The following is a 26,949-nucleotide window of genomic DNA, read 5'->3' on the forward strand; positions in this document are numbered from 1 at the left end:
TTACCTTTGTTGTTCTCCTTACCTCAACGGCTGCTTTATAGATTTTCCTCTGTTCTCAACCCCCAACACTCCCTCCCTGTCCTCAGTCTCTGCCCATGACTCTTTGTCCCAATTCACTGAGAAAATGGAAGCAACAGTTGAGAACATACACCGCCACAGATCCTACCACCCAGACACCGCATCTAGCCTGACCCTCAGCCTTCCTTCCCTGACAGTGGATGACCCAGCCACCAGCCCACTTGTGCATGAAGTCCCATCTCTTCGTCACTTGCCTATTCATGAACCTCACTCTGGCAACGGTCCTCTCTCCCTCAGTGTCTCCCTCAGCATACAGATGTGCTGTTATCTCCGCCCACCTTCCATTACTTATTATCACTCTCTTTCTCCCTTTTGGAGCAGTATTGCCTGCACTAACCTTTTATAAATCCTTTCCTCCCACTTTCTCCTCAACCCATTTTGGGCAGGCTTCTGTCTCCATCACTCCTCGAAAATGCTCTTGTCAGAGTCACCCAGCACCCCCAAGTTAGTAAGCCCACTTCAGGACCCAATCTGTGTCCTCTTTGACCTTTCAGCGCCTTTGATGTGATCATTTCTTTTCCTGGATATAATTTTCATTGATTTCTAGATCATCACACTATTCACTTCCCCCCCTTTTGCTGGTCTTTCCTTTGAGTTTTTCTTTGCTAGGCCTTTTCTTTTTTTAAGATTTTATTTTTTTTATTTGACAGACAGAGATCACAAGTAGGCAGAGAGGCAGGCAGAGAGAGAGGAGGAAGCAGGTTCCCTGCTGAGCAGCGAGCCCGATGTGGGGCTGGATCCCGGGACCCTGGGATCATGACCTGAGCCGAAGGCAAAGGCTTTAACTCACTGAGCCACCCAGGTGCCCCTGCGGGTCCTTTTTTGTGTCTCTGACTAGTTGGTATTGAAATACCTTGGCTCAGGTTCGGTCCTTTTCTCTACCTTTTCCTTGGTGATCTTGACCGGTGTCAGGAATCCCATGTGGATTTCAGGCTCAAACCACTTTCCTGAACTCAAGATTCTTACATCTCACTGCCTCTTCGACATTTCCATGTGGATGTGTACCAGATGTCTTAAACTACAGACGTCCAAAATAAAACCTCCTGATCTGTCCCCTCCCTTCAAAGTCTCTGCTCCGCCCATAGCCCATAACCTGTCTTGTTGCCGCGTGTCTCCTGCTCTGCTGTCATCAGGGGATTGCTGCTTCCAGCCTTGCTCTGCCCAGCCCAGCCTGTCCTGAACGCGGGAGCCAAGACAGATTCTCAACAAGCTCGTTCAGATGGTATCAGCTATCTGCTGTCAGCTATCTGCTTTGACAGTGATTTCCCGCTTTAGATGTTTACAGTGACGGAAAGGTCTGACCCACGCCTCCCTATGTTTCTCATCTCATCTCTGACTGCTTTCTCTTGCTTGCGCCTTCGGCCTCCTTTCCAAGCCTCAAACTCAGAGGCTGCCGCTGCGTCTGTGCCTTTGCTCCAGCTCTTCCCTCTGCTTCAGATGCCCTTTACTACGATATCCTTGGGGCGCATTCCCTTGCTGCTTGTCTGTCTGTGATCTCATTTTGTTCTCACTGAACTTGACCCTGACAACCTACTCCAAATCAGAGCCATACCGTTCACGATTATTCTGTGTTTCCTTTTCCTAAATCACTTATCTCTCTCTAATAAAACATATAATTAGCTAGTTTATGTATAATGGACGTGGTCTGTCTTTCTCACTAAAGTCAAGGTGGTTTGTCCTCTGCATTCACTGATGTATCCCCAGGTCAGAGAGAAATACCTAGCACATAGTAAGTACTCAGTAAATATTTGCTAAATGAGTAAAGGGCAGCAAAGGTGTCTTCCATTCCTTTTTTTTTTTTTTTTTTTTTTTTAAGATTTCTTTTTATTGGAGGGAGGGAGAGAAAGAGAGAAACATCACGAATAGGGGGAGGGAGAAGCAGACTCCCGGCTGAGCAGGGAGCCCATGGGGCTCCATCCTAGGACCCTGGGATCATGACGAGTGGAAGGCAGACGCTTAACTGACTGAGCCACCCAGGCAACCTTCTGTCTTTCATCCTTTATAGTCACATAAGCTTGCGACATTGGTTTGCCCTCATTTTTCGTGTGTGTGTGTGTGTGTGTGTGTGTGTGCGGTGTTTGAATAGATGACTGTGTTTACCAAATTAACCAATACTTAAAACTCCTCTTCTCTGCTAAACCTTTTAAAATTTACTTTGAACGTGTGACTAGGCAAGTAAATAATCAGGCAGAATAAAACAAGATAAAACAGCGGTGTGTTAGATTATATTTCCTCGCCGGGAAGGACTACAATGTTGATATGGAACACAAGATGTGTACAATTATTTTCACAAGTCACTCCAGAATTAAAGCTCTTAGAGCTGCCCAGCTGTGTTGATAAGTCTGCTCTTCCCGACGTCTTACCCCTGGGCAGCGACGTCCTGCTAGCATAGCAGTGTTGCCATAAGGTCAACAGCCATCCTGCCGTGTCACCCCATCACAAGGTCACACAGAAATCCTGCTTCAAATTTGTGAGCCACTTGAGTGCAAGGCCGGGATTCAGTCTTTTTTGTTTGTTTGTTTGTTCCTGGATCCAGGCCCCCAGATGAACGAGGGACAAACCAAAGGTGCCTGATGGCGAGTGTGTCACATGCAATTAGTATGCCAGGATTACACACTGCTCTCCTGGTTCTCCAAAAATATGACGTGAAAGGAAGTGGGTAATTTACTTCATCCCTACATTTGCCTCCTCAGAAAGTCCTCAGCCTGGTTTCAGCCACTTCTCTCTAACAGGTGTTTTGTGAAAAGTCAAATGAGATCACGGTTGTGAGAGAGCTGAAGTTCTGTTTCACACAAGGAATCAGAATGACCGGGTTTTAAAGTGTCTGTGGAGCAGTGGTTTTTTCTTACTCCTGAGGGGTGGGTTGGCTGCTTCCTAGAGGAAGGGGCCACGCGTCTCTGTTTCTGGCATCCCTCCTCCCTCCGCCCGCCTTGGGCTGTGAGCTCAGTTTTCATGGCCAAGCGTATGACATTCACCGGAACAAGTCGCTTGACCTCTCGGAGCCTCCGTTTCTTCGCTGTAAAATAAGAGTAGTATCTTTCACAGGAACAGATTGCTGGGATTGGAGGGGTGACACATAGGAAGTACTTTGGTAAACCTGAAAGCACCAGATACAAATACTTATAATGTTAACGTCACTAATATTAATTAGTTATATTAATTGTTCACCTTGAGTCCTGGCTAAAGAGAAAGGATTATTTTACCTTCTCAGGTTTCTTTAACCCATGCTGCGTTTTGACCCACAGACGTGCACGCGTGCGCATACACCCATATTTCTGGTAAAATTACTGATCCACGGAACTAGCAAGGGGCAGGTTGAATGCTGCTGAAGCCGCGGTAAAAATTGGATTCTTCGCTGTTCGCCCAGGGCACTGCGTCAGTGGCAAAGCTGTGAATTTCCCTTTTCAGCGACACTGGCCTCCACGGTCATTATTTTGCTTGCTGCTTTGGAGGAGGGCTCCTGCTGCGTTCCACCAAGCTTGGCAGGAACATTCTGGGTACAGGCTTAGTCTTGCTTCACGGGAGCCCGCCGGGGGTGATTGGGCATGGCGGTGGATGTCCGTTGCGCCCCCGGTGAGAATCGAACCCCTTACACGCATGGAGACGCGCTGTGAAAACTTCATTGCTTGCTCAAGTAGCTTCAGAAAGGCCTTCTTAACACCTTAGCACACTTAGTTTTGCTCAGGCTCCAGTCAATAAGTACTTTCATTGGAAAAATGTGGAGTTTGGGATACAACTCAAAAGGATGCAGGGAATTGAAGAGACTTTGGATAATTAGGATAAGAAAATTATGAAGTTTTGTGAAAATCTGAAGCTCTGAGATAATACAGACAAAGAAGATGATTCTAAGATGGGAGTAATAAGGAGGGTTTGCTGTGATTAAACTTGTGCATAAGAGTCAGATCATATGTAATAGGAGGATTCAATTTCATATGTTATTGTTGAAAAACAAAGGCATTCCTGTTGAATGTACTCTCATAATAGCTCGTTTAACACCTAGATAGATGCTTTTTTTTTCTTTTAAAGACTTATACATCATATATCAAAAATAAATAAAATAGTTTAAATAATTGAATTTATAGGACTTAATTGCAATGAATATTTATGTCAGGGCCGTGGCAGATCTTTGTGGGGAGGTCAATAAATACATACTATTTTAAAGGAATGGCACAAATAGCTTTACATTGTATGTATCTTACTTTTAATTTTTGCTTTAATAAAATGGAATTGAAATTGGGAGTGTGTGATCTTCACATGCTTCGTTGCCTCGAATTAGAAAAAATAGAATTTGTTACTTCTGAGATTCTCAAAATAATGTTTTAATTCATTTCAAAGACTGCAGACAGCTAGCTGTTCAGGGTCTGTAGAAGTAGCTACTGTGTCATAAATTAAGTGTTTATATGACATCAGTAGTTTATATGATTGCAGGTGTCTGGTCGCTTCTGCTGTTGCCTGATACGGAATTTTGGAATTTGCCAATTCAGGGACATACTCTAGTAGAGAGTGTTTGACTAGTTTATCAGACAGACCTGGTCTCAAAGCCTGGCTGTCTCGTACTTGCTTTGGGCCTGGGCAGCTTCCGCGTGCGCTGCTAGCCCTACCCTATACGACTGTAGTGAGGATGTGATGGGATATAAGTCTTAAGTAACTAATAGCCCCTGAAAGAGTAAGTGCATAATGACTGTTAATTTCCTCCCTTTCTTCCCCCTGCTAGACCACTTGTGTTTTTAATGCCTCACTCGTTGCCTTGGGTTGTACTGTAGGAAGTCTTCTGGATGGATGGCTGTTGGAAACCCATTGCCGTAGCCAGCTCTTCTTCCGTACTCAAGGAGTTACCCTGGCATTGAGTAATGAGAATTTCGGTAAGAAAAACTAGATAAAGAGAGTAGATGGACTTTTCATAAAAGATCACTTGTATCAGATCGTTCATAGTAAGTTAGAGGACTCTTCTCCAAAGACCTTGAGATGTCCCAGATCTCTGGATTATTCTTATTTTGAAAAAAATAACAAGAAATAGCTCTTTTAACTCTAGTAACACCCTGATTAGCTCTTCATGTCATTGTAAATGTAGTAGTTCACTTATTTTACCTAATTTTGTGCTTTTAATTTCCATCTAATCAACGAATTGTCTAGTCTTTGATGACAGTGTCTGAATATTATTTGTCTCTTTGGTGTAGACTAAATGAGGCACAGATTCTTAGTGGTTAGGGTATTGTCTGAAACTGTAAAGGTTTTGACAGTGTGAGAGAGGCAGGCAAAAGTGTGAAAAGTAAGAAATTCTACAGTAAATATGTTCCTAATCACCAAGAAAAATTATTATATATTGCTTGTTAGGATGGCATAGAGTATCTTTACTTGGGTCTATTTTTATCCATTTTTTCCTCTAAATGATATCAATATATAATGAATTTTCATATAGCTGCATGAAGTTAATATGTATCTAGTATACCTATATTAGTAACTCATGTTATTAACCTGTGCTGTATAAAATATGTTGAACTACTGTCAACCACACCCAAATTTAAAAAAAAATGTACCATGGAGAAAGAATTAAGGGCAATCAAACAAATATGTGCTGAACTATTAAAAAGGAGAAAAAAAGATGAGAACGAAGATAAGGATAATAGAAACAAAGTAAGTGGTGATATCAGTATATATGTAAGTTAGTAAAGATGTGAATTATCTTAAAATTATCGTCACTGAAATGTGCCTGGAGAAATATACATTAAAGAATTTTGCGATAAGAGACCGCGCTGGAGGTGGGGAGAAAGCAAGAAGGATGAATTCTAGCCTCATTCATTCTAACAAAGAGCATTAATTCTGAAATTGTGATAAAATTACCTTTTGGCATCTAAAAATATGATAAAATATGATTTTAAGTATCATTTTTTAACTAGAAGAGTTTTAACCACTTTGCCTGTGATTATATTTTTCAGAAAACGTATTTGAGAAGTACTTCCATCCAATGCTACTTGTGTTTACTTTTACATTGTCATTTTTTAACCGAGGCTGGCATTCATGTCTTCATTTTGGGGTGAGTTTATTTTTCAGCATAAATGGCATCATGTAAATGGCCATGATCATTGTTCTTCAGTATCTTCTCTATTAAACTGGTTTGTGTTCAGTTTGCTTAAATCCTTAGGAACTAAGTATTTGGGTACGATAGAAGGCAGAATACGGAGATTCTGAGTGGGTGTGGTAAACACCCGAATGGGCATTTCTGCATTTGGGTAATATTCCAAATGAGTGCTCTATGCTTCCAAAAAACTAGACCTCTTGGTATTTAACTAAACTTGGAAGCCTGTTTCTTATTAATAGCTTACATGATTTTCACAGCAGTAAAATACAGATATTTAGGGCTTGTCCATGTTACTTTTTTATCTATCTCTGACACAGACATCTCCCATCCTCTGAGCCCTATCCTACTTCAGTTTGAAATGTTTCTTTCTTTATTTAGGCCTTTGGTTTTTCTTACTACTATACATTCATATACTTCCATGCTTATTAACTTTTTTCTTCTCTCTCAGATGTAGCTAATTCTCTGCACGTAGTTGGCCCAAAGCACCCAGCTTGTAGTTATGTAATATGACCCTCAGCTCAGTTTTCCTTACTAATGCCTTCTTGGTGTAGGGAACCATAGATGGTAAAGAATACTTACTATCAAAACCTGTATGTGGGGGTGCCTGCGTGGCTCAGTGGGTCAAGCCACTGCCTTCGGCTCAGGTCATGATCGCAGGGTCCTGGGATCGAGTCTGCTTAGCGGGGAGCCTGCTTCCCTCTCTCTCTGCCTGCCTCTCTGCCTACTTGGGATCTCTCTCTGTTAAATAACTAAATAAATTCTAAAAACAAAAAACAAAAACAAAAAAACCCCGTATGTGAAAATGATTATTGCTTATTTTAAGAATTTTGCCTTTATTGGACTTAAAAGTCAATAGAAAACTAGCCGTTCATTCAAAAACAGTTATTGAGCACTATGGCACATCAGGTGCTATGTTTATTCCATTGTGATAGATTACACCAGGTTATTTATAAGTTATCTTTCCAAATTAGGTTTATCCCTAATCCCGGTAGGTCAGTCCATAAGTTAGCCTCAGATACCAAGGAGTTTTATATATATATATATATATATATATATATATATATATATATATATATTTGGTGTTTATATTCATCTACAAGTCTGCTGAATGCACAAAGGCAAGGATAACACTTACCTTTTCAGTGATCAAAATAAAAAAAATCTTGGTTGCTCTTTTGCCTGTAATATTCATCAAGTATTATTCATCAAGTAATATTCCATCAGTATTATTATACCCATTCAAAATGTTTTGCCCTTTGGTTTTGCTTTCAGCTCTATCAGTGCAGGTCTTCCTAAAACAGAGGCGAAATGGGAGTTTGTAATAAAGGATTTGGAAAAAATTGACAATATTATTCAAGTGAGTACTCATTTTTCCATAAGCTCTCTGGTATGATTGCTATGGAGTATGCCTCTCCCTGTGTTCTGCTGTCGGTCTTCATGAAATCTCACTTGAAACAATATTTTTGTAGCAGTTCATGAGCCTGGAAAATCCTTAAGTGAAATCTTTTACTTACACCTTTCAGATCCTAATTATCTTTAAAACTCAATTTGTAAGTGGCCTGGTATGAAGAGCTCTCTGTCACCACAGTCCAGGGACTCGAGTCTCCAGCAAAGAAACAGGGCAGCTTTGGCGGCTCTTGTAGGGAGCATGGCCTGACCCAGGGAGGAGCTGTCTGTCCTGTGGCTAGGAAACCCCCCCTCACCTGGAGACACCAGCCGGCCTGGCAGAACCTGCAGGGCGAAAGAGAGCAGGAGCCCCACTGAGGACCAGTACAGCCAGGGAATTGCTTTCCACCACAAGGGGTGACACAGCAGGGACCAGTGGGAGTCCTGGGGGCACCAAGTGAACCAACCATTTCAAATTAGCACCACAAAGATTCTGAAAGCTATACTGTCATTGAAACCACAGCTTATAAACAGAAGTCCAAACCTAAACCTAAACAGGGTGGCTGATATCGAAAATTTAAATGGAACCAGGGTCTCCTAACATAAAGTTCAATACTAGAATACAGCTAAAACTCACTCATTATACCAAGAAGCAAGAACATCACAACTTTACTCAGAAATGACTGAAATAGACTTTGAAACTGAGATGGATTGGATGTTGGAATTGCTTGACAAGGGTTTTAAAGCAGCCATCATAAAAATGTGCCAACAAGCAACTACAGATACCTTTGAAACAATTGAATAAAACAAAGTCTTAGCAAAGAAATGCAATATGTAAAAGGAACCAAGTGGAAACGACAGAACTGAAAAATACAATAACTGAAATATAAAACAAACTGGAGAGATTCACTAGCAGAAAGAATATGACAGAGGAAAGACAGTGAACTTGAAGATAGAATAATATAAAACACACTGAAAAAAAAAGCCTCAGGGATCTTTGGTATAATAAAAACACTCTTAAAAAATTTTTTTTAAAAATTTATTTATTAGAGAGAGAGGGAGAGAGGGAGGAAGAGTGGGGGGAAGACCAGAGGTAGAGGGAAAAGCAGACTCTGTGTTGAGCACGGATCCCAATGCTGGGCTTGATCTCACGACTCTGAGATCATGATCTGAGCCAAAACCAAGTCTGAAGTCTAACTAACTGAGCCACCCAGGCACCCAAGATCCAGAATTCTTAGCATTAGCATCTCAGAAGGAGAGAGGAAGGAGAATACAAGTAAAAGACAGAGATTGGCCAAATTGGTAACAAAAACAAACCAATATTTTGCTGTCTACAAGGAATTCTCTTTAAACACAATGATATAAGTAGGTAGAAATTGAAAGGAGGAGAGAATGTACCATATTGTAATGGGTTGTAGAGTATTGCCCACCACCCCCGCAAAAAAAAATTCATGTCTCCTTGGAACCTCCGTATGTGACCTTCTTTGGAAATAGTGTCTTTGCAAATGTAATTAGTTAAGGTGAGGTCCTACTGGCATGGGTTGGACCCCAACTCCATGACTCACTGACCTTCTAAGAAGAGGACAGACCACAGAGAGAGTAACAGGGAAGAAAGCCACCTGAACTTGGAGGCTACAAGGCAAAGGAAAATAGAATGATGAAGCTAGAAGCCACAGAAAGTCCAGGATGGCCTGAGTAACTGGAGACTTGGGAAAGGTAAAGAAGGGTTGTCCTAGAGCCTTCAGAGGGGTCCTGGCCTACTGACATCGTGATTCTGGACCTCCAACTTCCAGAGCTATAAGAGAATAAAATTGTTGTTGTTTTAAGCCCTCATTTTGATATTTTTGTTACTGCAGCTCTAGGAAGCCAATACACATAATGCACAATAATTGTAAAAATCAGACATAGCTCTCTTAATATCATCAAGTAAAATCACTAGACTTTACAGCAAGTAAAACTACTAGGATCCAGAGATACATTACAAAATGGTGAGGGATTAATCCACCAGGAAAATGTGATCTTAAATGTGTACACACCAGATAGCAAGGCCTCAAAATACAAGATGCTAAAACTAATCAAACTGAGAGGAGAAAGAGGCAATTTCACAATTACAGTTGAGGACTTCACCACCTCCTAAGGAACAAACTGAATGACAAGACAGAAACTCAGAAAGAATATAGAGGAACCGGACTACACAGTCAGCCAACAATATTTAATTTACATTGATAAAACACTTCACCCACCGATGAGGAATTGGTTTTTTTTGCAGGCACTGTTCACCAAGACTAATCATATCATGGGCCATAAAACACACTTTAACAAATTTATCAGAATTGAAATCATGCAGAATGTGCTCTTTGACCACAGTGGAATCATATAGAAGCCAATCACACAAATAGAGCAGGAAGATCTCCAAACACTTGGAAATTAAATAATATATTTCTAAATATTCCATGGGTCAAAGATTAAATCTCACAGGATATAAAATAGTACATAGACTTGAATGAAAGTGAAAATACAACACATCAAGATCTGTGGGATTCAGAGAAAACATTACCGAGAGGGAAATTTAGAAAACTTAATGATTATGTTAAGAAAGAGGAAAGATCTCAGATCAACAATTGAGGTTCCCAGCTCAAAAAACTGGAAAGAGAAGAGCAAAATAAACCTAACACAAGCAGAAGGAAGGAAAAAAGTAAAGATAAGAGCAGAAATTAATGAAATTGAAATAAAAAATTATAGGGAAACTTAATGAAACATAACACTAATTATTTGGGGGAAAATCAATAAAATTGATAAACCTTTAGAAAAACTGACAAAGATTAAAAAAGAGATGACATAAACCATTAATATCAGAACTGAAATTAGAGGCTATCACTACAGAATTTGCAGATATTCAGAGGATAATAAAGGAAAGCTATAAACAACTTTATTCTCTAAATTTGACAACTTGAAGGAAATGGACCAATTTCTCAAAACCACAAACTACCAAAATGTAATGAAGATGAAATAAACAATCACCAAACTACTATAACCATTAAAGACATTGAATTCACCATAAATAATCTCCCCAGAAAGAATCCCTAGGTCCACCTGGTTTCACTGGAGCTCCTACCAAACAAAGAAACATTAACACTGATTTTACACTCTCTTCCTAAATAGATCTCTTACAATCTATTCCAAAAATAGAAGAGGAAAAACTTTCTAACTCACGTAGGCAAGTGTTACCCTGATGCTAAAACCAGGCAAAGATGATACCAAAAGAGAAAGCGACAGATACCTCTAATAAACTTGGATGCAGAAATTCTCAATAAAATAGCAAATAAAATCCAGCAGCGTATCAAAAGAAGTATATGCTATGACAAATGGGATTAATTCCAGGTATGCAAGACATGCTTCCTATTTGGGAAGTCAGTCTCTGCAATCCGCCTTTATTAATAGGCAAAAGTAGATTATCACATGGTTGGATCAATTGATGGAGGAAAAGCATTTTAAGAATAGACCAATTCCTAGTAAAATTCCTCAGCAAACAAGGAAAGAGAAGTAACTTTCTCAACTTGATTTAGAGCATGTACAAAAACCTAGAGCTACCATCATACTTAATGGAGAAAGACTGAATGTTTTCCCCCTAAGATTAGAAACCAGACAAATATGTCATCTCTCACCACTCTTATTCAACACAGTCTTGGAATTTGAGCTAAATTGGCAAGGCAAGAAAAAGAACAAAAGTATGCAGATTAGAAATGAATAAATTATAAATATGAATATCTTTTTCTGGGAGAAAATGTCAATAAATGGCTATCCATTATTTAGAGAATGCAAAGTAAAACCACAGTGACATCACTATGCACTTATAAGAATATTTAAATTAAAAAGTAGTAATAATGCTGAATGCTGGCAAGGATGTGGAGAAACTGGGTCACACATATTTTTTATGAGGATATAAGAATTTACAGCTGCTCTAAAATAGCTTGACTGTTTTTTTATAAAATAAAACATGCATTCGCCATATGATCCAACAGTTGCACTCCTCAACATTTATATCAGAGAAATGCAAACTCATGTCCACACAAAAAACAGGCACATGAATGTTCATAGACCTTTATTTGTAATAGCTAAGAACAGAAAACGATGAAATTCCCTTCAATGGATGAATAAACTGTCGTAAGTTATATCGAGGAACAATACTGAGCGAATATAAGGAAAGAATTACTGATACAACAAGTTGGACAGATCTCCAGAGTATTCTTATGCTGGGTGAAAAAAAGCTGATCTGTATAGGCTAACTGTGGTACATCCATCCGTACAATAGAATATTATCTGGCAATAAAAAGAAATGAGCTTCTAGATGTGAAAAGACACAGAGAAACCTCAAAAGCATATCTGCTAAGTGAAAGAAGCCAATCTAAAAAGGCTACATACTGTAGTTCCACCTATATATCTTTCTGGAAAAGGTAAAACTATGGATACAGCAAAAACATCAGTGGGAAATTTCTAGGGGTCAGGGGGAAAGGAGAGATGAATAGATGGAACACAGGTGATTTTTGTGGTAAAGCAACTATTGCAAATGATACTGTAATGGTGGGTACATGTCATTATATACTTGTTAAAACTCAGAACCTACAGCACCAAGGCTGAATCCCAATGCAATCTCTGGACATTTGTTACAAGTGTGTCAATACTGACTCATCAGTTGTAATAGATGTACCATGCAAATGCAAGATATTAATAACAGGAGAAACTGGGGCCGGGGGCAGGGGATATATGGGAACTTTCTGTAGTTTCTGTTCATGTTCTATAAAGCTAGAACTGCTCAAAAAATAGTGTATACAAAAGGCCAATCTCAAACAGTTATATACTATATGAGTCCACTAATACAACATTTTTGAAATGATACAGCAATGGAGAGAAGTGGTTGCCAGGGATTAGAAAGGTGGGGGTTGGAATGTGTGTTAAGAAAGGTGGTTTGCCCTAAAGATACAAATGTAGTGATTCGAAGGGGCATGTGCACCTGAATGTTTATAGCAACAATGTCCACAATAGCCAAACTATGGAAAGAGCCCAGATGTCCATCAACAGATGAATGGATAAAGAAGATGTGACATATAGATATAGATATAGATATATAACTATATACATACATACACATATATACACACATACATAGATACACACACACATGCACGCACACACAATGGAATACTATGCAGCCATCAAAAGAAGCGAAATGTTGCCATTTGCAACAAGGTGGTTGGAACTAGAGGGTATTATGCTAAGCGAAATAAGTCCATCAGACAAAGACAATTACAAGATCTCACTGATATGAGGAATTTGAGAAACGAGACAGAGGATCATAGGGGAAAGCAGGGAAAAATGAAGCAAGATGAAACCAGAGAGGGAGACAAACCCTAAGAGACTCTTTATCTCAGGAAACAAACTGAGGATTGCTGGAGGGGAGGGGGGTGGAAGAGATGGGTTGGCTGGGAGATAGGCATCGGGGAGGGTATGTGCTATGGTGAATGCTGCGAATTGTGTGAGACTGATGATTCACAGACCTGTACCCCTAAAACAAATAATACATTACATGTTAATTAAAAAAAAAAAGGTGGTTTGAGCTATAAAATAGTAGTAGGAGGATTTTAATGGTGAGGTAACTGTAATTGTGGAGGTGATTACATGAATTTACACATCTGATAAAATTGAGTAGGACTGCACACACGCATTTAGCGCACCTCGAACTGGTGAGATCTGAACAAGGTGTGTGGATTGTATCAATGTCAGTTTCCTGGTGGTGATATCGTACTATGGTTATGCATGGTATTATTGCTGGGGGAGTGGCGAAGGGGACACAGGATCTCTGTTTGCTCTTAGAGTTGTATATGAATCTGAAATTCTCTCAAAATAAAAAAATAATTTAAAAAGCTTACTGTAATGTTTTCAGTAGTTTGTTCTCACTATATCTAAAGCAGGGCATAGTTTTTCATATTGTCTAATTGTGTTTCCTTTCAGTCTATACATATTGATACCACTTTATATACTGAAAGTGATGCTCATGTGAGTATAGTTTATTTTTTTTGAAAATTGTTATGTTTTCCAGTTTTCAAAAGTTGAAGAAGTATATTTTCATAAATTTACTGAAGTGTGTATAGTTTTTAAATCTGACTTTTGGTGTGTTCTGACAACATATGATTAATGAATTTTGTAAGTAATTGTTGAGGTTGTGGGACTTGGGGACAAAGAGCTACAGAGATGCTATTTTCATGATGGTACCAAATCAAAATATAAAACAGCCTTTTCCATCAATGTCAAACAAAATATATTATACGTTTTGTGATGCAATTAAAAGAAAATTGGGTTAACTGATTGAATTTAAAACTATCCACCCTATCTGTCCTTTCCAGTGCTGTAGTGTATTACAACCCTTAATCAAATTTTCTACAAATCACTTAAATGCATCCATGTTCTACATTTTGAATGAATCTCTACAATTGTCAGAAAAGGATTCTGGCTGCTTACCCTCTATGTGAGAAAAGAAATAAACACAACTCATAAAAACCTATCAGAATTCATAAATGATCTTGAACTTGTCTCATTAATACCTTGAAATTGCCAAAGGCATGTCACCTCATCAGAAACAAACTCTACGTGTGTGCGTGGAGAACCATGAGTCCGCTCTCAATTAGTGTTCAGTTAGAACCTCTCTGAAATAGATATTGCTCCTGTGAAGACTTTCTTAGTTTTGGGAGGAAGCCTTCACCGCAAACTAGAAAGAAACAGACTTTCTTCAACCACTTGGCTAGTGCTACTACATATAAAAATTGTCTGGCTCTTTGGCTTCAGCATGCCTTATTTTCCCAAAGTAGAGAGAAGTCAATTAACCACCCAAACTCCCGAGATTGCTTTTTTATTTTTGTTTTATTTTTTATTTTTTTTATTGCAAGAAGATAACCTTGTAACTCATGGGTTATAGAAAGAAACTGTGTTTGGAATTTAGATTTAAACTCTGATTCAGTCTCTTCCTAGCTGTGTTACCTTAGAAGTCACTAAACATTTCTGAACCTGTTTTATCTATCTATCTATCTATGTATCTGTTACTTTATCTGTCTTTCTCTCTATCTGTCTATCTATCTATCTATATGGGGCGGCATTTACTCTTCAATCCTGGGCAACTGCTGTGGGGTGCCTGCTGGGTCCCAGGCACTGTGTGAGGCAGTGAGAACAGAAGGTCAAACAAGCAGTGGTCAAACCTCCAAACAGTCATCAATGTTTCTTTGAAGTTTAGGCTTTCGTTCAAGTAAGCGTTGTGGGAAACATATTCCTGTGGTATCTGAAAATGCCTTTCTGATTTGGCCAGCCCATGAGAGGGCAGTGCTCCAATGCTGATTTTTCTAATCCATTTCTTGGAATCACTTCTGTTTCTGGAACTTTGGAACTTGCAGAAATAGCAAGATCAGCAGCTATCACTGTTGAAAATGTTAACAACACAATCTGATTCTAAAAATTCTTTCAGTGCACTAGACATACTAATGTTTGGAGAGTCTCAGGCTGATATTACCACCCTTTTACAAAGAGGAAATGTTCTCAGTGAGAAAAAGTATCCTATTATTTCTATGTTTTCTAGACTTATGTTCACTCTTCCATGTAATATCACCATCCTCTTAGATTGTTTTGTTGTCAGTTTGTTTGGGATTTGATTTCAAAGCCAAAAAAGAAAAAAAAAAAAAAAACACAAAACTGTCTCCTATATAAAATTTCTTAGGGATATTGTGCTTCTTTATAAAGTATTTGGATTGACTTTTTTAAGAAATCAAAATTACATCTATGTAAACATGAATAACAGAAAGATTGTTGTTTTTTCACAATGATTCTCTGTAACTCTATTTTTAGCCCGGCTGCAAAGTCACAGCGATGAACTGCTTTCTCCTGGAGTTACGTGTTGTTTTGCTTGAGTTCAGTCATGCTGACCTTCTTAATGAAACAATACATAACATTATCATCCAAGCAAACAGTAATTTATCTTCTAATGCGGTGAGTTTTCCACTAGTCGGATGGAGCTTTGTTTGATGATTATGGCTTGGTGGGGTGAGGTCATTGGCTGGATGTAAGGGACAAGCAGATCCTCTGGGGGCGCTCTTGGGAGAGGGAGTTCACGCCGGTGGAGTGGCCACCATCACTACCATGGGCACAGCCCTGAACAAGCTCACCAGTTTACTCAATGGACATTTACTGCATGACACCAGGCGGTGCACTTTGGGGCAAGAGGGACACTGGTGAACCAGGGAGGTCATTGACCTCGAGGTGTTTGTCCCCAGGTGCTGTGCAGAGACATGAATCTAATTACGTAGTTAAGTGTTTTGCGACACGACCCAATTCACATTTATTCGGTTATTACTCTATGCCAGACAACACTGCTCTTCAGCGGCAATGGGGTAATTCCTTGCGTCCTCATAATAAATCTTGAGATAGCTATCCTTGTGTCTGTTTTAAGGTTGAAGAAATTACAGCGCTCAGGGCTTGAAATCACTTCCTCCAGTTAGCACAGTTGGTGGAATGGGGAGCCAGGATTCATACCCAAGCAGATTCACTTTGGGGCATGTCTTCTTACCCACTGGCAGGACAAACGCTGCAATAAGGTAGTAATAAAAATGTTAATAATTCAAAGAGAATTAGGGCCATGCCCAAATCGGTCTCTGCTCTTAAGGGATCCACCATAAAGTAAAGCATAAATAAAGCAATCAGAAAGGAATGAGTAATAGCTCAGTTATTTATTAATTCCAGTGGCCAAAAGGAAGGCAGGTAAGAGGGCTGGGATTCTGCCTTAGAGGTTTCTCTACCAAACCCGGACGAGAGGGAATGAACCTCATCTCCCGGGAAGGGTGTTTAGGCAGAGGCGACTGAAAACTATGGCGCTCCTCAGCTAGGATGGTCGGACGCTGTGAACTTGCCTGAAACATGCCAGGTTGCTCTAGGTCTTTGCTGAAATGTCACCTTCTCAGTGCTGTCAGCTCCTCACGTGGCAATCCATTCCCACGCCCATCCCCTTATCTGCATGCCCCACTAGTTGACATTTTCCTTAATGGCTTTTGTCTGCTTTTCCCTATTCGAATGCCAGTTTCAAAGGGGCAGTTATTTTTGTGTTGTATTTTTTTTTTTTTTTTCAGTGCTGTATCCCAACTCCCCAAGCATTGCCTGGCATATTCTAGACAGTTGATGTATTTATGAAATGAACATACTGATCTTTAAAATACTCTTGTGATATGTTATTCCTATGTTATTGGTAGAAAGGCGAACCAGGCAACAGATAACTCCTAACAACATCCCTAGTGAGCTCTTGATGACCATGGTGACGGTCACTGTGACCGTGATGTGGTGTGTTCTGCACATCTAGCAGAAGGAGCAGGCAGGCTGTACAGTCTGAGAATTTCATTGATTATGTCAACTGAGATGCATGATGTGAATATCTCTGCTTTGTCGGCTGACATGATGATTTTCCAGGAGGACAGTGCTATATGGAATATGACAGTGCCTGGCATAGAGTATGGGCTTGATAAATGTTGGTGAATCTGAATTTCGAATGCTTAATGGATGTAAAATCTAATTTTTGGTTTTTGCTGGTACGGCTTTCATGGTTCAGACGATCTCTAAATAGTTTATTTGTGATGACTGCATTTGGAAGATTCTAGTTGGCCATGAAACTGTTTGAATTACAACTTGTGATCTTTACCTAAATAGTTCAATTCAACTGGTAATGACTGGGTGACTACCATGTGCTAGGCCCTATGCTAAATGCTAGGGAAACAAAACTGTGTGGCTTTGAGCTCTTAGAAAAGCCTAGAGAATAGTAGCATAAAAAGCATGAAACTCCCCTAATGTCAATATAATAAATGATGTGGGAGTCTGAGTATGTAGGGATGGAACATTGAGCCCAGCCTAGGGAACTCCTAGGTTCAGGAACGCCTTCCCAGTGGAGACAGCACCTGGGCAGTGGTAGCTAAAATAGTGATGAGGGACATACAGATAGAAAAGCCAACACGGCGGTGTAGCTAATAGCATGATGTGTGTGCGTGGGGCAAAAGGCATGAGCTCAGTGTACTTACGCTATGTCCTATGGAGATAGGTGAGAGAAACAGGCGAGGGACACTTCAAGGCCCCTGCGTGCCGTGTGGGGAGGCATGGATGTGATGCTGGGGTAGATGACCAGAAGAGTAAATGACCACTCAAGGGCGCTCAGCAGGAAGTCCATGGTCAGAAAGCCATGGCTTATTTTTCCAATGCCTTTAACCTATTATAGGAAAAATAAACCTCAGTCAAATCTCCCAGTTCCCTTTCCCAGTGGTGCCTCCTACCATGATATTAATTTGCCAAAGTTTTCATGTCTCAAGACTTCAGCATGTGGTTCAAATGATGGGATATTCCCAGGAAGGATATACAGTAGACTTTCCCATCTAATCCTTTCTTTTTATTTGGCAGAACATAACTGAAACGGGATGCAAAGAATGTGAGGAACTGGAGGAGAAAAATATTAAAGAATTTTTTCAGAGTTTTTTACATATTGTACAAATGTTCCATAATTCTTGATTGTAACAGATCCTCTTCAGCATTTCTGCTATTAACAAACATCTTCCCACGATGTAAAGCAGTGAAACCCTCTGCAGTTCACATGGGCTGCCCAAACCAGTTTTTCTAACAAGAGGATGATCCGGAATCTTGAATTGGATGAACTCTTGGAAATGAAGGCAGAAAAATGGCATTGAATTACGTGGTGTCTATGAACTGTCCTCATACTTATTTTGTTCACTTAATTTATTATTGAAGTTGTACATATTTGTGGCATAATATATAGTATTGAATAAAACTGTGTACCTACTTTATCCTTTGAAATTGCACTGATATTTACCCCTTGTAAGGACATAGGGGACATTCCTTCAAGGGCAAGAGTGGAATTACACAGCTGGTGGGCCTGAGCACCACTGGGGAAGGTCAGCTGTGTACTCCAGCCAGTTAGGAACCCCTAACCACAAGCCTTCACTCACCTCTCCAGTGGGTGTCCCAGAAGGAGGAAGAATTGACTCCCAATGAGGAAGGAGAAATAGGTGTGGAACGGGTGCTTTACTCTGCAACATAGTTATTGATATCAGAAGCACCTGTTACTAAAGACAGTGCACGAACCTGGTATGTATGATGCATCAGTAAATCTTGGGTGGGAATGGCAATAATAAACCTTCGCTGGTAGGTAGAATCGTGTATAGAGAACTCATGGTTGTAATGATGTTAATATTTCATGCGTTCCTGAGTGTGTTTTATTTTCACTTTTTTTTTGCCATGTTTGTATAATAAAAAAACAAAAAAACAAACTGTTGATTTGTTAGAGCCAACATTATCTGACATAAAATAATTGTTTATATATTTTTGCACTATACTGTCTGAAATTTACAACTTTTTTAAAATAAAACTATGACTAAAATGAAATATTTTTGTCTCCTCACAATTTCTTTCACCTGATTCACTTGTGGCATTTTTCACTGAGGGGCTAAAGGGTAGGAATTGATGTCCTACGAGTTTGATTTTGCTTCTTTTCACAATAGGAACTAATTCTCTATCAAAACATTCTTTTACCCTCCAGTACCCCGTCCATGCTCATGTATATCATTGCTCTAGTCAATGTATGCTTAAACATTTCTTTTGAGATAGTTTTGGAGAAATCTACATCCTATTTGACTTTTGAAGAGTCTTGTGTCAGCTATCAGTTTGTTCCTGATATCGGTCCAGCCAAATAGTATTTGACAGCCACACTTGAAAGTTTAGGGATTGCGATTGTGGCAAGGGGTTTTGTTTGCTTGTTTTAATTTCATCCAAAATGGATTTTTAAAAATCTACCTTTCACTTTTTTTCTTCATAGCTTCTCTATTGATGGAGAATAGGAAAAATGCACCATTTTTAACTATAAGTTGACAATCTAATCCTTAAACAAAAGTTAGCCTCCTTCCAGTTTCTGCTGGGATGGGAAAGGAAAATCATAATGGCAGCCGTATCACCAAAAGTATCTTTTAGTAACCAATGATCCGTTCTGCTTGTATAGGCAAACATAGGTGGGTTTAAAATTTGGTATTTTCCAGTGTTCAAAATTGGAATTCCTCCCACATTAGTTAATTAGTCTGGGTCAATTCAGTTAATCTTAAGGAACTCAAGGCGTAGAGGTACAGCTCCTAATACATCCTTAGCTAACTTAAGAAAAGAATTATGTAAAACAACCTAAATTTTATTGTTCAGGCCTGAATTCTCAACAAGATCAGTTTCTTATTTGTGTTCAGAGTTTTTCCTTCTTTTTTTTTTTTTTTTTAAATTTTTTTTTTTTAAAGATTTTATTTATTTATCAGAGAGAGAGAGGGGGAGAGAGCGAGCACAGGCAGACAGAGAGGCAGGCAGAGGCAGAGGGAGAAGCAGGCTCCCTGCTGAGCAGAGAGCCCGATGCGGGACTCGATCCCAGGACGCTGGGATCATGACCTGAGCCAAAGGCAGCTGCTTAACCAACTGAGCCACCCAGGCGTCCCAGAGTTTTTCCTTCTTGAACCATCCTCCTTAATTAGTCAGCCTATGTTATTTGTGCAGACTAGAATACGTTGTTTTTATCTCACCTATTGCCCTAAATGCTGAAAGCATTCGCCTTATGTTACATATAATAAAGAAAGCACAAATCCATAGATTTAGAAGCTCAAATAGCAAAGGCAAGCCTAATAAAAATTAGGTTTACAGTCTGGAGTCATTTTGATGGATTATATTGTTACGTCTTTAAAATTTCAAATGACTAAAAAGATACATGAGGGAATATCATTTCTACACTCTCCCTGGCAATAAGCAAAAAAACGGGTCAGAAGGCAGAAGACATGGAAATGTAAACTGAACCAACACATAATCTGTGAGTCCAGAGACTGTTAAAACCCAGTCACAAGCCTAGTTGTACATACTTTCAGTCTTTACCTTAGAACAGAGAATCGATGGAATTCTTTTCTTTTGCCATTAGTCTTGTGAGAGGAGCTTCTATGTGTTTTGATGTGTTACTCTTTCCGTCCATCAAATTCAGAGGCTCGTAAAGTCAGACCAACATATATGATATGAAAACCAAGTCTGGGATCGATCCATTCCCCCTCTCACCCCCAGAAATACGAGAGAAGGCATTTTTATTCCTCCATCTGTGTTATCTCAGGCAAGTTCTCTGCATTCATATGTGAGTCACAGTTAACATATGCATGTCATGTATAAATATTTTGCCCAGAGGAAATCCCATTTCCATAGAGATTTAGTTCAGTGCTTCTGAATGTGTCTGATGATTGAATTTTATTTTCACTAAGAAATTTATTATGCAAGGCAAACTTTAGCTTCATTGAAAAGTCCCCTAATTGTATAATCTATCTGATGGAACATAGAAGAAAAATTAATGAATCATTAATAGCGGTGACTTTGTCTTTGTTAAGAAGCAAAATGGAGACCAGCCTTGAAAATTGCCTGAGCAGACAAAACCAGTTTGTTCATACAAACAAACCCTGATTTAGCTTATTTGGCAAGACTAACCTGACTGGATCATTTCCTGTTTATGCATCTGAAAATCATAAGCAAAACCTAAGCTGTTTCCCAAGATTGATATGAGGTAACCATTGACCAATTCCCTTTCATTTAAGAAAATTCTAATATAACCAATCACTGCGAAGAACAAATCATCACTGCTCTCTCACCTTTAAAGCCACTACTCTGTAACCATATACCCCTGAGCTGCCTTCTGTAGTTTGATACGGATGCTTCTGGTTTACAGGCTGCCTTTGTGGTGTGTGCTCAATAAACTTTCATGAATTACCACTTAAAGGATTGACTGGTTTTATTTCCGGTATTTCTGAACTTTGGACAGTCCTATATTTTACCTCTTTCATCCTAGATTTCAAAATCAGTTGACCGCTAGAGGAGCTGGAGAGGAGATTGTTGCCCAGATGTCAAACGGAAGCTTGTACGTTGAGTTTCTACAAGCTGTGTCAACACTTACGGAAATTACCAGAGGGTCCAGCGTCACCCTAAAAGTGATTTTTCCTCATCATCCTCACTCTCATGAAAGAAGTCTTACTCCTTCAGCCGGATCATAACCTGGTTTGTTGAAAACCTACTGTGTCAACCCTGTCAACCCTGTGATGGCAGCCTTACGTTCGGCCGTCACAGGGTTGACATTCCCGGAGGAGAATCCTGTTACCCCATTAACCGCTCGCGTGCTTATTGGATTACCAGTTCTCTGAAGGGCACCAGGTGAGCACAGAAAGGAAGCGGCAGATCCTTTCAAGCTGTCAGAGCTTCTTTCAAACAGTGGTGTCTGAGCTCTGCTATGCAGTATAAAGACGGATTGTGGAGCGGCGGACGGGGGGTTGGGGGGAATCCACCTGAGAAACATCCTGCCATAATCTTCAGTAAGGCAGGATGAGAGCACATTCAAAGAGCCGAAGGAAGGCCAGAGTGGCTAGGGTCAGAACAAGCAATGAAAGAAACTGATAAGATAAATACTAGATGGTCTCATAGGCCAGGTAAGGATATTGGTGGTAAAGATTTCGCTTTATATTCCAAAAAGAGGCTTTTTTTCTGGCATGTGTGAAAAATACAGCAGGCTTTGTTTCTAGTTGAGAAAAGAGTCGACGTCAAAATCCCCTTACCTCTTAATCCCAGGGTAATGAAAGTATTTCTAATAACATCGTCTTTCATGGACCTCATTACTGGAGTCCTTTAATGAACACCTTGCAACACTTAATGGAGACCAACTTTGGTAAGTAATTATTCATTTGCTGTCAAATCAAACAAACCTGTTTGCACTATATATGCCTCTGTCATCAGGATTAGTACGTGAATCCAGTTTTGGGTTCTGAGGCCAGCTGGAATGGATCTGTGTTCTGAATCTTTACACCAGGAAGCCCTTTGGAAAAAAGGATTTTTCGGTCACTTCTTTTTTTTTTAAAGATTTTATTTATTCATTTGACAGAGAGAGATCACAAGTAGGCATAGAGGTAGGCAGAGAGAGAGAGAGAGAGGAGGAAGCAGGCTCCCTGCTGAGCAGAGAGCCCAATGCAGAACTCGATCCCAGGACCCTGAGATCATGACCCGAGCTGAAGGCAGCGGCTTAACCCACTGAGCCACCCAGGTGCCCTTCTTAATGAGAACTCTTTGAGGTGAGGGAGACCAGTCATCTTCATCAAGAAAGCTGGGGTAGAGGAAGGCCCCAGGATATAATGATGGTCGTCTGCTGTCTGGTGGCCAGGCATAGTTACAATAGGGGATGGAAAGGTGCTAGAGGGGTGTGGCTTGGTGCGTGGGTGGGTGGCGGGCAAGGAGGTAACTTTGAAAGCCCAGTGAAACACATAGCCTCCAGGGACTCATGAGGTTCAGCTGCACAGTGGTGGAGAAAGGACAGATCTGAGATGTTGATGGAGAGGAAAGGAAAGAAGCAGCATTTCTGGAAAAGCAGCTAAAAGCCTATAGGTGAGACTTGAATGTTAGGGCAGTGATGGTTCCCCATGGTAAGGGCCATCTTTTCAAAGCTTTTCAAGATCATGGGTCATTAACAGAATTCACTTTCCTGAGTTGATTTAATAAAGTCAAGCCCCCAGTATATCTATCAGTTCTGCTCAGGACACACCAGGCTGATGGAAATAATATTAATTCTCTTATACTTTTATGGTTCTTTAAAGTTCACAAAGCACTTTTATCTAGATGATTTTATTCGAGAAGAGCTTCTGTCCCTCGGGGGTGTAGAGGAGAAGAGATGCAGACCTATGAAACATTTTGCTTATGTTGCTCATGTGTAAAAAATAAAGACAGAAAGAAATCACCTGAAATTGTGGTCTACGTTCAGCTATGTATTTTTAAATGCTCTATTGCCTTTTACATTTCCTTTCAAATAAGCATGAGCACAATACTTGGGGTGGAAAGTTATTTGTTGTTAAAGAAATCAAAACAGAGCTTAAGCATGTATTTTTATTCCATATTTTGATTATTTTTTTCTTCACACAATTCTATTCTGGTGCTTTGTTTGCTTTGCCCAGATGGTAAATGCGCCATTAAGTTTGTTCAGCCTGAATTAATTATCTTTTTATAGTAAAAGAAAATCCTCTCCTTGTGACAAGTAAGATGTTTGTGCTGTATTTATGAATAAATAAAGGCAGCTGTTATACACAGCATTATTAATAACATCGCTTTAAACATCTCATGTGACAAGAAATCCACTTTTTTCAGTATAACAAAAGCTCTTGGTGTTCCAGAGTTTATGAAAACCATCGGCCTGTTATCCACACCGCAGCGTAAGAGAAACATCACACTTTCTGTAGCAGAAGGATTTAATTCAAATTGCGGGCATAAAGCAGTACTCTTTTAAATGGTTATTGTCTTTGCTGGTCATTTGGCTCCGAGTCTTGAGTGTTTCACAGGTGTAGCGTCTGGAGATCAGCAAAGTCCCTCTCCTTGCCAACCAAAAGTTAACAGGCAGCCACAGGCTTCGACTAAATGTCACGATGATGCTATTTCCTGCTTTTCAGTCGAATGTCATTTTGAAGAGTAATATGGCCAATGCAGAGGTCCCCCCACCCCACTTTGGTAAGATAGGGTAGGTTTGCAAAGCAGAGGAACTCTTTCCCCTTACAGAGAGGTCTGCTGAACTCTGAGCCGAAAGAGATAAAAGGAAGTATAATATAAGCCCTTGTCAACACAATGAGATCATAACTCTGCAAGGCATCTGATTGGGCTGAGACTTCCCCTGTTTGAAGGAACTTGGTTTCCCATGAGACCATGTTATTTTTCAGCCAAGCTGACATGTCCCTGAAGATTTATTTCATTCTTAGTCATCTTTGTCTTATTTCAAACAATGAATGTAAAATGCGCTCAGAGGAATAAATATTTGCAAGCACAGGCATACCTAAGGCTGACCGTGGAATCACAAGTTGTAGGCTTCAAGTAGGTGCGTTGTCTGCAGAGAATAATAAAACTGACTGAAAGTCTGTCTGCTTTTGTGATCACTGTGTGTCAGTGACTCTAAATTGATGCCAATGGTAAAATACCCTTCCCTGAAAAATATTTTTGGAAGTCTAAGGTTTAAACACATTGCTTGGGTTACATTGTTTTTAATAATATACATGTGATCTGCAAGTTGGGACATATTTATTACTTACCTTTAATAAACATTATATTCCTTTTTAAAAAGATTTTATTTATTTATCAGAGAGAGAGAGAGAGAGAGCACAAACAGGGGGAGTGGCAAGCAGAAAGAGAAGGACAAGCAGACTCCCCACTGAATAGGGAGGAGCCTTGATGCGGGACTCCATCCCAGGACCCTGGGATCATGACCTGAACCAAAGGCAGACCCTTAATTGACTGAGCCAACCAGGTGCCCAGCAAATATTTATTCCACGTGGAAGTTCACTTGGAGACCTCAGTTACGTGGCTGGCCATCAGCTCCAGTGGATTCAGCTGACAGTTACTTCTGAAGTGTTCAGCTTTGTTCAAATCAGCCTCAAGCATCACTGGTATTTTCACTGCTCTGGCCTGGCACATTCTTTAAGCAGATTGAAATAAACAAGGATAACACAGTGATTGTGAAGAGTAAGAAATTGAAATTTACTTCAATTTTGATTTGAAGAAAGAGAGAAAGCCATGCAATGTAATAGTTTAATAAATTCAGATTTTAATTCGCTCATGAAATAGTTTCCTTGGGGCACCTGGGTTGCTCAGTTAACCGTCTGCCATCTTCTCAGGTCATGATTCTAGGGTCCTGGGACTGAGCCCTAGGGTCCTGGGCTCTGCTCAGTGGGAGAGCCTACTTCTCCTTCTCCATCTGCCCCTACCCATGCTTGTTCTGGCCTTTTCTCTTTCAAACAAATAAATAAAATCTTAAAAAAAAAAAGTTTCCAGAATATGACTAATTTATCTTTAACCTTGAAATTTGATCTTTTTAAAGTGTCAAATGTTTGATTTAAAACTAAAATAAGAATGAAGAAAATGAAATGTTTCAGTGGTGATATGATTATGTAGGTGCCTAATTGTGTCTTTTGTAAATGTCTCAGTTTCATTAAAATGTACTTATTACTGGTCACTTGCACAAAATATTACTTCATCAGACTCACTGCAAAATTAAAGTCTGAGTTGTTATGAAGATTTAAATAAATAGCTGTGGTTTATTTTCTTTAGAAACTTAAAGGAACTTATAATTATTTGTAGTCTTTTTGTAAAATCAACAACGAATTCAGAATAATTCTGAATTTTGTAAAGAAATGTATGTGAAGGAATTATAGCAAGATGAGATTACATTCTATTCCAGCAGGGACACTGAGGAAGAGAGAAGTAATGTAAGCAAAATTCAGAACCAAGAGTTCTTGAATTTGTTTTTAAATGGAGAAGAGAAAGACACTAGTAAAAGGCCAAATAAGACTAAACCAAGACACTAGTAAAGACTTGGACAAGATCACAACTTCATTAAGGAAGAGAGGGTGGATGAGAATCTGTTTTCATATCTCTGTGTGTCCAGAATCAGTTCCAGATGACCTGACAGTTCATCTTACTGGGAGGGAACTGGACTCTTTAGGATTAAAAAAAAAAAAAAAAAAAAAGCATTTTCTAAAGTCCAAGGAAAGGGAGAAAAGGATGAAGAATGCAGGCAACACTGGATGACTTTATGGTTTTAAGTATATTTACAAAATGGTGAAAAAGAGTTGAGAATCTGGAGAGTCTCATCAGCATAAAATATATATATATTTATTTTTGTCTTTTTTTGTTGCAGATTTGTAGTTAATAATATAAAATCTGGAATATACAGCTTTATAAATAACTGCAGTTATAAAATTATTGAAGCCAAGTCTTAAAATCATAGTTGAAATTATATCCCAAAGTCCCCAAGAGTGATGTAACACCCAAACATCATCTTTGAAGAACACCTTTTATCACATGTGAAAGATCTTCGCATTGGGAGTGAAATTCCAAATAACTATTGATTAAGTCCCCTGAGAAGAAATGAATAAATAAAGAAATGGAGATAAAATTGCTAGGAAAATGTAAGTGAATTAAAGAAAATGTTTTGCCAATTTCTAGGAATATGTATGTGGTTCAACTTACATAATCGTACTGCTGATGATTGAAAGAGTGGACATTGGGGCGACACCAGGGTGTCTGGGTGGCTCAGTCAGTTGAACATCTGACCCTTGATTTCGGCCCAGGTCATGATCTCTGGATCATGGTATTGAGGCCAGCATTGGGCTTTTTCTTTTGGCTATGGTTTTTCACTTTTCAAACTCTTTATACTGTATTGATTTCCCTGTTACCTTGATCACCTCTCGAAGGTATTTTTAACCTAGAGTCTGCAGGCATGTGGGTTGTACATGCACGGGTTTCAGGGGGTA

General features: G+C 39.5%; 1 protein-coding gene across 7 annotated transcripts in view; it reads left to right on the plus strand.

Moving 5' to 3' along the window:
• The window catches only part of IL15 (interleukin 15), an 81,095-nt gene extending 62,081 nt beyond the window's left edge, over nt 1-19,014 (plus strand). For all 7 annotated transcript variants that reach the window (XM_032333486.1, XM_032333483.1, XM_032333484.1 and 4 more), the window contains 6 exons: nt 4,842-4,940; nt 6,015-6,112; nt 7,430-7,514; nt 13,553-13,597; nt 15,431-15,571; nt 18,014-19,014. In XM_032333486.1, coding sequence (XP_032189377.1) covers nt 4,929-4,940; nt 6,015-6,112; nt 7,430-7,514; nt 13,553-13,597; nt 15,431-15,571; nt 18,014-18,121 — 489 coding nt within the window. In that variant the 5' untranslated portion in view covers nt 4,842-4,928 and the 3' untranslated portion in view covers nt 18,122-19,014. The remainder of the gene's footprint in view (nt 1-4,841; nt 4,941-6,014; nt 6,113-7,429; nt 7,515-13,552; nt 13,598-15,430; nt 15,572-18,013) is intronic.
• Nucleotides 19,015-26,949: the final 7,935 nt, after the last annotated feature.

Source organism: Mustela erminea, chromosome 2, assembly GCF_009829155.1.
Source record: "Mustela erminea isolate mMusErm1 chromosome 2, mMusErm1.Pri, whole genome shotgun sequence".
Taxonomy (NCBI): Eukaryota; Metazoa; Chordata; class Mammalia; order Carnivora; family Mustelidae; genus Mustela; species Mustela erminea.